The following is a 10,369-nucleotide window of genomic DNA, read 5'->3' as shown; positions in this document are numbered from 1 at the left end:
TGAATCAAGAACAGGTGAAAAAAGGGTTTTGCCAGGATAATCTTTATAAAGTTCCCTTATTTTATGTTTTTTAATCTGTGAAACAAGTGGAGTAAATAAATTGGACAGGTCATATTTTTACTAACTTTGCACAAAATACTTCAAATAAAGCTTAACTGTATGGTGATATATTTACTTTATTTATTTAACATACATGTAATGTGATTTACATAAATGTATTATCTACTATCTATATCATATTATCAACAATTAGCCTACCCACTGTTGTGTGGAAGTAAGACTCCTGAAATGTGATTAATTCCTGCATTTAAACTACATTTCCCAGCATCAGCTGCATTGATTGGTCATCATGCTTCACATGAAATCTCGCGATATCTGCGAATTGACCCTGCCCTATGTCTCGCGCACTCGCAGCTCCATCGCTCAGTATATAAAGCAGGACAACGACGGAAGGAGGACGGCTGGGGAGTCGCAGCCCGGGATTGTAAATAAGACCGTTAAAACTGTGTTTTATTTACAAAAGTGATGCCGGCTGTTTTAAAATATCGTTCCCAGTTGTTTTAATTCGTTTTTCGTAAATTTTTGGCTCTATTTCTCGCCTATTTCCGTGTGGTTTTTACACTACGCGTATAATGGCGAGCTCGGCAAACTCGAACCCAGTGGTAAGGATCAATCTCTAAGGATTGTCAGCGGGGGAAAATGGGGGTAAAGTTAATGGAAAGCTGTCGACAAGCTGGTTTTATTTGTTGCAGTAAAATGAATCTGTTTTTAACAAACACTTCACTGCTTGGTCAAATAAAATGAAGACTTAAGTTCAGTCAATCGGCCATTTTAATCAGTTTGCTGAAACTAGTTCTTCTCAGATAAAACCATCTGGTAGGAGCAGTGGCTAATGAAGAGGGGCTGTAACGTGTTATTTCGTTAAGAGAAATAAGGTAAATGGTGTAGATGTTCAGGTTTAGTGGTGAAAATGCAATTTTAAGTTGTAAGTTATGGGTTGTTTGTCAGGTTGGAGGTTTCATGAGTTGGCCGTTAGTTGGTTCATGGTAGTGTCTCAGAGCCTTTTGAAATTAACTAACGTTAAGGCTAAACATGGATTATCGGTATGTTTGTGCTGTTCCTTTAGTTATGGTTCAAAGCATTTCTTGTGTCTTTGAATAGGTGATGAAAGGGATCAATGGTAGATTTAAGCTAAATAGTTTATTTCTGAATATTTTATGAAATACAAATGTACGCAAAGCACCTTGCCATCATCCACTGCGAATGAATTGAGCTTATGTTTTGACAAATTAAAGTGTCCTTAGTCGAAAGTCGTCAACGCTCAGTCAAATGCCTCATCATTGTCCACCATTCCACGCCCAGAAGGCAGGTTAGCCGCCCCAAACCACCACTTTTACCCATCTCATGTCAAATTTGTCCTGATCCCTACCGACAAGACCATACTGCTTAGTTAAAGCTGAGCACTCATAAGATAATACACCAAAAATATCCTTCACATTCCGCCACATACTGGTAAAAGTACGAGGCTGTCGAGCGCGCAGTTTGCCGCTCCGTAAAATGGCTTCCACGTCTCCCCTCTCTCCGGTTCTGGCCCTCCTCCTTTCCGCTGCCTGGTTTTATACAGCCATATTGGCTCTCTAATATAGACTGCCCGGGATGGGAAGGTGCTACTCGACGCTACGTCACCGGCTCTACATATAAACACCAGACTGTGCTTTAAATAGTGGAGAGCAGACAGGCCGAGGGGGAGGGAAGGAAAGACCGAGGGCCGTGCTGCGGACACTGGGGACAAAGCAGTGCGGTGAACGCAGTGCGGTGGCCTGCTTGTGTGTCGCTTTTAGCTTTACGAAGTACCGCTTTGTTCTGATGCTGAAATGTGACCGTTATGCTGTTGCAGACCTTTAAACTGTATGTAATTGGTGGTGGTGTTGTTGTATGCACATGTCACGGTATCCCAAGGGGAACCGTTGTATACGTCGTGAGACACAGACACATATAGACCTGGTTCATATGGATTTGGATGATAAACCAATCAATGCTGAGTATATGTTATAGCTAAATGCCACGGATTATATAGCAGTGGACTAGTTTTAGAGTTGAGCTATACACAAGATAACACGCAAAATTAAAATTAAAAATTAAATGTAAAGGAACATTGGTTATTGGCTGTTATACATGTTTTGCTGGTGTTATGGTGAAGCTGTTGTGTTCCTATTTAACATATTTTTGTATGTACCAGTCACTTTAACTTCTATGTAAACATTGATGACAGGAGAAATATTGTTTTTTGATACCAAAGGCATATGTTTTATTTTATTTTTTGCAAAAAATTAATGTAAACTTGTTTTCTCTCCTGTTCCACATAGCCTAAACTATATAAGTCTGTGATTGAGGATGTGATCAATGAGGTGCGAGAGCTGTTCCTGGATGAGGGTGTGGATGAGCAAGTGCTTCTGGAGCTGAAAACGGTAACTGTCCTCAGCATTATTGTTTCTGTGTGCAACCACTACAGAAGAAATATTACTAGATCAGAAGTGTGGTGAGAAGTGCTTAATCTTCTGCTTCAGATTGGTTTAGAAACTAGTTAGTTTCAAACTTCTCCCAGACAGTAATAAAGTCTGTTGAAAGGTGCACTGGATGGATTTATCTTAAAAATAATTTAAACCCTGTGTTTGAACAATGATATTTAAAGCAGTTCCCAAAAACCTACAGTAAGAATGTATTGCTCATAGATTTATAAGCTTAGCTTTGCAACACTCAAAGACAGCCTCCTGACAAATGATGCCCTTCTGCCACCTTTGCTCGATGCTACAGCTATGGGAGAACAAACTGTTGCAGTCCAAGGCAGTGGATGGCTTCCATACTGAAGAGCAGGCAGCCCTGCAGGCTGCTCAGCAGCAGCAGCAGCAGCAGGTTCAACAGGTCCAACAGGTCCAACAGGTCCAGCCGGTGACCCAGCCAGCACAGACTCAGCAAGTCATCCTGCCCCCCCAGCAGCAGCAAGGTTGGTTAGCACCAGCACTACAACTATTGTTAAAATAACTTGAATCAGATGTCTATAACTTCTGTCATTTGTTGTTCTGAAAGTCATATACACCTTTTAAATTATTTACTCAACATACACAAGTAAATCCTTCTATTTAAGTGACTTATTGAAAGAATTTGATATTAAACAAGCAATTATTTTATGATTACTTAGTATATTAAATGGCCCAACCAATTTACAGATTTTGTACATAATTTTTTGTTCTTTAAAACCAATTTCTTTTTCTTCTTTTAAGGTTATATTCATTGTTTTGGGGCATGTTATGGCATGACTTAGATGTGTTTCTCTCCACAGCTCCCCAGCAGCAAGTCATTGTTCAGGATTCCAAGATTCTTCAGCACATGAGTGCAACGGGGATGGTAAGTAGATTATATGCAAATAAATTGAATGTAAAATTATAGTTTGGGGGTTTGCAGTGGTAGAAGTTATTGTGTATTCCTCAAACAGAAAGTAAATAAGTGCTACAAAGAAATGTAACAACTATTGTGACAGTGGAAATAAACCAAAGACTATCGCTTATAAGCAGTCATATGACCTTGTTTCTGATGGGCAGGGAACAAGACTGCAGGATTCTCACTAACTCTGTTTGTTTCATATATTTTCATTGAGAGAAACACAAGACTATTTTCCACTCAATAGCCTGCCAAAAAGAAGAAGACAGCAAAGAATCTTAATGTTTGTCTGTAGGCCTTTTTGTCAGAGCAGGATAACTGGTCCAGTAATAGACAGGAGGACATGGAGGGCAAGAGAGTAGAGCAAGGACTATCACAGAGCTGTGTAGTAGCCTGGATTACAGTTAAAGCCACATCCACACCCTTTTACACGCTCCCTTTTTGTCTCATACGCAATGACAAACACACCTTTTTCTTCATCAGTTTTAATTTCACACAATGGAGCGTCGACACTCTCCTTCCTTTCTGCACTGGCTCCCATCAACAACACTTCTGTTCAGCAAGCCATCTGTTATTGGCGAGGCTTGCATCTGTGCCGCTGTAGTAAACCATGTTTTCCCTCTTAATCCTACAACCTTTCACTATCAGACCTGGAAGATAAAACGAATGAATGAAAATATGTAAAAGTTGCTTTTATTACATCTGCCAGGGGAATATGAATATTAGCGCTTTAATTGTTAAGAGATTGAGCTGTGCTCCATAAATATTAAAATTTCTCTAGAGAAAGGTACTTCACATTAAGACCATAAATACCTGTGTTTGTACCTGGGGTGTATTTTTGATACCTCTGTAGAGCTTTTACACCATGACAACCATTGATTTCCACATTGATGAATCCAATCCTGTAGGCCACAGTTAGAAATATTATTTAGCCTCAGGACCAAGTTCCGCGTGTGAATGAGTTTTACCTACTGCTTCATTTCAATCACTCTTGTATGTGTGTTCTCCTTTTCTCCTCTAGAGTGCAGCAGCTACCGCGGCAACGCTTGCTTTGCCCACAGGGGTCACCCCATACCAACAGCTCATCACCAGCCAAGGTAAAACACTCACACAATCTGTGTACAGCATGTTGTGTGTCAGGTTTTATTTCCCCGTCACAAAATGCTCCTGAATAGTCATATCAAGTTAAATCATAGGTATAATTTACTCTAGCGTGCTCTTAATGCGATACATTGACTGCTCTCCTCATCTCTCTTCTGTTTTGTGGTGTTTCAGGTCAGATCTTGCAGGTGGTCCGTGCTCCAAATGGGGCTCAGTACATCATCCAGCCCCAGCAGCAGATCCTCCTGCAGCAGCAGATGCAGCCTGGTGGCGTGCAGGCACCGGTCATACAACAGGTATGCCCGATCACACAAGTAGGAACATTTAGCTTTGGTAAAAGGAGAGAAATTTTTGAAAACTAAAAAATTAAGCGGGCTGGAAGTGCCTTGTTTTGTCTGCGGTCTTCAGAATGGCAATCAGCAACTTCCAGTATATAATAATTGTCATCCTGTGTATAATCGGTCCATAAATCTGCCCATGTTATGTTGTATGAAGCGGTTTAGCTGCGTAGCTGTGGAAGCAGTGGAAGAACCAACTTTTGGAAATATGGGAAAATAAAAGCCATGAAAAACATGAAATGATTCTGGGAAATCAGGACTGTCTGCTCACCTCTTTTCCCTAAAGAAACATTATCCATGACCCCACTATCCATCACTTCAAATGAAGCAGGAACAGTTAACTTTAATACATCATTTACTACTCTGCTTTTCAGCTTTCAGCTTACTACTGCTTCAAAATTACAGTACATCAGTTGAGGCCTAGCCGTGCTTATGATATTTTCAGATATAACTCCCAAAGAAAAGTCTAAAAACAAAAATATTTTTTAAAAACTTTTAATCTGAGAGCTTATATAAAATGTGGACTCTTGCTATTTACTTTGTGTCCAGGTCCTGGCTCCTCTGCAGGGAGGCCCCCAACAAACAGGAGTCATCATCCAGCCACAGCAGATTGTTTTAGCTTCAAACAAAGTCCAAGGCAATACACAGGTTAGCACTTCTCCACTTCCTTCATGACTGATTATATTGTTCTTATCTGTAAGTTTGCAATGCACTTGTGTTCTGCAATATACTGTGCTGCTTTCCCACCATATTTTACAGCCTTATTTATTCTGTCATATTATAGATGGATATATAAGTGTATTCTAGTTTTATTTGTCAGAATTATTCTTCTGTAGTCAACATGGATGAAGCCTTGGGGTAAACCTACAGGAAGCTTGGCATAACTGAGTGTTATTTTATTTAGTGATAATTAGACTAATGACAATCACGCATCAAAGCCAAACCAGCATCATGCTGTCCTTGTTTTCTTTCTGGGTCCCCTTTCCCATTAGGTGATGCAGGCAGCAGCTATGGCACCTCAGCCCGGTCAGGCAACAACAGCTGCTCTGGTGCGGCAGATTCAGCAAGCCCAGGGTGCAGCTGCACCACAGGCCCAACCACAGCCTCAGGCCCAGCAGCAAGACCAGCCCCAGGGTCAACCCCAGCCTCAGGCACAGCAGCCTCCCATGGTTGTGCAGGTGGATGGAGCCGGAGACACCTCCTCAGAGGAGGACGAGGATGAGGAGGAGGAGTATGATGAGGATGACGAGGAGGAGAAGGACAAGGATGGGGGAGAGGACGGGCAGGTGGAGGAGGTGGGCACAAGAGGAAATCTTTCAAGCTAAACAGACCCAAAATCAATGCTACTGTTTTATGGCAGCTGATTGTCAGTGGTGCGTGTTAGAAACCATTATTTTCATACTGGACTTGGGATGAGGATCTGAGAAGGCAGCTCATGCAAGTGTCAAGTAGTTCTACTGCTGTGATGAATAAAATTATGTCATCTGATAATTATCATCAGGTCATGCATTAGCATGTTTTCTTTCAACAGATTCAGCAGGATTGGCCATGTCACCAGAGACGTGTTTTAACGCTGTATAGACCAGATGCCTTTTTTTTTTTTTTTAATGTTCCGCCTCATCTAGGACATAAAACATTGTTCAACCTGAGCGTTTTGTTTCTTCATCAGGAACCACTGAACAGTGGGGATGATGTCAGTGATGAGGAAGACCAGGAGCTGTTTGATACAGAGAATGTAGTGGTGTGCCAGTATGACAAGGTAAGAAACTCTATTCTGTGGGAGACAACAGTCAACCAGTGTGTGTAAATACAGAGGTGCCTTATTTCTAATTGCCTTCTATCTCCTGATATTGAATTTTTACTTTCAAATCCCTAACTCGTGTTATTTCATATCGACATTTAGACAAAGATAAAATTTATACATTGAAGCAATAATATTTGTGGTGGTAAACGGGGAGAAAATGTGAATGAAAGCCGCACCGTAATATTTTAAGTACACAAATAGATGTAATTTTAGCTTAATGACACATAATGACAGATATTGTTTAAAACAGAAGTTATAAAATTTTGCCCATATTATACAATTCCAGTGTAAAGACTGTCACACACTAAAGGATGAGCAAGTGCTAAATGCCTCATAAATAGTTTAATTGTTTATCTTTCTTTATTTTGAATTTACTGCCATGAAGTAAACAGAGATATTCACAATCCTTTATTACATCAGAGTCACTAATTCAGAGCTGCTAAAGAACCATAGATCAGCGCTGGTTAATATCAGTGTACATGTCCCGCTGAGCATTCTGTGTGCGTGGGCTAAAGACATAAGAGCCTGTGTCCACTGTAAGCTGAAACAGTGTCCATCTATCCTTGACGCCCACAATGTCAATTTCTTTCCCTCTACTCCCCAGATTCACAGAAGTAAGAACAAATGGAAATTCCACCTGAAGGACGGGATCATGAATCTGAACGGGAGAGACTATGTCTTCTCCAAAGCCATTGGGGATGCCGAATGGTGAAGTAGGGGGAAAAAAACACACAAAAAAAAAACAGGAGCAGGAACTCTGTAACTCCTTCTATCCAGTTAACAGACACTTCAATATCCTTCCATATCCTGTGACTGGATTCATTTCAGGAAACTTCTTCTGAGTCTTTGAGAACTCTGACAAACCCAAAGGACTGAGAGGGTACTGTAAAACCTGGGTGTCGTCAATAATACTCGGCTAGCCTTGCGAGATGAGAAACTTACAGGAGAAGGGAAAGCCTGTGTGAACAGAGCATTGTTTCTCTTTTTTTCTTCTTCCTCTTCCGGGCTTCTCTACGTTTTTTCCTGACAGAGTTCACGTACTTTGAAAGTAAGCGTTTCACATCGTACAGGTGTAGTGGACCAGGGTGACGTGACCTGCCCTGTCACAGGAGGTCAGAAGTCATTCATTATAACCCCGTAGATGAAAAACACCTTCATAATGCACTGTAGTCGGTTGACTGGATTGACTCGTGTCTACGTTTAAGTCCGAATTTAGTGCCACCAGTCGAGATCGCTGCCTTTAGAACGGCCAGAATCAACTTTTTTGGCTTCTAATTTTTGTTCTTGGATCGTAATTCTGTCTCAATTGATGTTTATGAAAATGGTGCTCCAGAGTGTTTTATGTAGTTAACAACCTGTTATTGTTTTAAACATTTTTTTAAAATATGTTCTATGAAGGGTTAAGACAAAGAAGGTAAAAATTACATTAATTTCAAAATAACTAATAGTTGCGTAAAGGCATTTTTAAAATCTTGTAGGGAGTGCTGAATCCAAAAAAAGTTAGTTTGTTCATCTGCTTCTCTGGAGTTTCATTCCATCTTTATCAGAAAAGTAAAACAAAAAAAAGGAAGAACAGATCCAACACCGAATTCATTTAAGAATTGTACAAAATGTCTGAAAGTTTGTCCTGTTGGTGTTTCTTCTTTGCTCTTATTTTAGTTCTCTGCAGCCGTCTGAAAATTTGCACTGTCAGTTTATCAATGTGTAGTGAAATCAGTCAAGTTAATCAATAACCACAGCGTGCTCTGTTCTGTCAAGTTGTGTGTGAGAGAGGCATGTGGCAGGGGGTCACGTGTGTATGATGATTCATGTGTGTTGTCACTGCTTTTCTCTGGAAATTTGTTGGTTTATTTTTCTTGCACACGACATTATCTCAAAAAATCACAGCTAAAATAGTAAAATAGAGATTTAAATTTTTTTTTGGTGGGGCAGGGCGGTGTCCTGTTTTTTTTTTTTTTAGTTTTTTTTTTTTATATTTATTCCTGAAAGTTCATGAAATGTTCTATTTTTTGAGAAGGTTGGAAAGCCGCACCAAACTGTGCTCTTATAATCTAAAAAGTGTTCCTTTTTTTTCTGTTGGCTGGACAAAGCTACCTAACGCTGTGTTCCAAATCATTTCGTCCACCATATGTTCTCCTGTGCTTTCATTTATTCATGATTTTTAAAATGAGAATATTTTCTATCAAAGTGAGTTTAACTCGGGGGCCTGTGTGTTTCTCTGCAGTTTGTTTTTAGTGCCCCTGTTGCAGCAATTTGAAATAAAGTATGTGTTTTTTGACTGTTGTGTTGATTTGGTTGTTGGCCTGCTCTATAGAGTAGAAAGAAATCATATGAACACCAAGGAAACACTGATAAGGTCATTGATGTAGAACCACAAAGGGGAAAATAAGAGTTGCTTACCTTTTTGACAAATGAATTTAGTTATTTATAATTTTTTCATTGGCTACAAAAAATAATTGCATCTGTTTTCTTTTATGGATCCTGAAATGAGTTGTCTATAAAAAAGGCTTTTGAAGAGGCACTGAATGGCCCATTACCATGTGCAAATAAATATAAATGTGCCTAGGTAGAGGTTTCCAACACATTTCAAGTAGAGAACTTTCAAGTAAAATATCACCCTAAGAGCTCCTGGGCTTTCAGAACACAGCATCCAGTAGCTTGCCTCCTTATTAATGATTTAAAAAAAAATCTAACTAGCTCATATTATTTTATGTTAATCCCCATATTGTTGAATGTTGTGTCTGCCAATTGAACTTTATTTCAGTTCTGGTACTCACAAATGATAAATGAGTTTATGAAAAGGATGTCTATTAAAAATGTATTCGACACAACTAATTGTTTTGTCATATGTGTTCTAAATGGATAATTACGCAAATGTGTTTGTGTTATTCATTCAATTTTTTTTTATTAAATCACGTTCAGAACAACACTTGGGAGGTTGTCCTTTGAATGCATTAAGTTGTCCTTTGCAAAAGAAAGAAAGTGTCTTTTAGTTCAACTCTTAACCTTAATCAGGTGAATGAATCAGAATCAGTATTTCTTTTAATTCAGGTCCAAGTCTTTAAACACCCGCAAAATCGCCTTACTCAAGTGGTTGTCATCCTTTTTTTGTGCTTTGTACCCACAGCGCTGAACTCCAGTTCCCCGTCATCAACATCAGTCATGCTCTAAATGTGTTGTGATGAATTGATTTTTTTTTTAAATCTGTTTCAGTTTGGTAAAGTTTGCATTTGTACCACTATGAGTTTAGTGGCAGAGAGTTTCAGCCATTTATCCATTACAATTACTTCCATTACTTTTGCCTAATGTTAACAATTTTCTCCATCACTTATTACCTCCACTTTTTATCCATCACTTAAAGCTATTTCAATTGTTAATGCATTACCTTTAGCTATTTCCTCTGCATTTACCAAACAATTTATTTAAACTGTGATACATTAGCCTACTTTTAGCTAACTGTTGAACTCTTTATCCATTACTTGTAGCTGTTACCAGTGCTTGAAGTGGGCTGGTACGCACGTTGATCTTTATATTACTCTTTAGAGTACCGTTACTTTTTCTTGCGTACCGACAGTTCACACTAGCTGCCGGACCTCGGTTCTGTCCTCTCCATTTCAGGTTCTGGGCAATTAGTAGTGACCCCAGTGTTTGTTTATGTAAGAAACGGCCGGGAGTAAGTAGTAAACTC

The 10,369-nt window shown here is 39.5% G+C and overlaps 1 protein-coding gene across 1 annotated transcript; it reads left to right on the top strand.

Annotated features, from left to right (window-relative positions):
• Window positions 1–438: 438 nt before the first annotated feature.
• Window positions 439–8,959, top strand: gtf2a1 (general transcription factor IIA, 1). Its single transcript, XM_023430240.2, has 10 exons — window positions 439–662; window positions 2,367–2,468; window positions 2,815–3,004; window positions 3,341–3,405; window positions 4,460–4,535; window positions 4,714–4,835; window positions 5,427–5,525; window positions 5,870–6,172; window positions 6,547–6,636; window positions 7,286–8,959. The coding sequence occupies exons 1-10, from the start codon at window positions 633–635 to the stop codon at window positions 7,391–7,393; spliced, it is 1,185 nt and encodes a 394-aa protein (XP_023286008.1). The 5' UTR covers window positions 439–632; the 3' UTR covers window positions 7,394–8,959.
• Window positions 8,960–10,369: the final 1,410 nt, after the last annotated feature.

Source organism: Seriola lalandi, unplaced genomic scaffold (assembly GCF_002814215.2).
Source record: "Seriola lalandi dorsalis isolate HSWRI2012SDOR001 ecotype SW California unplaced genomic scaffold, Sedor1 jcf7180002054901, whole genome shotgun sequence".
In the NCBI taxonomy this organism is placed as follows: Eukaryota; Metazoa; Chordata; class Actinopteri; order Carangiformes; family Carangidae; genus Seriola; species Seriola lalandi.
This window is presented reverse-complemented; position numbering and strand designations above follow the sequence as displayed.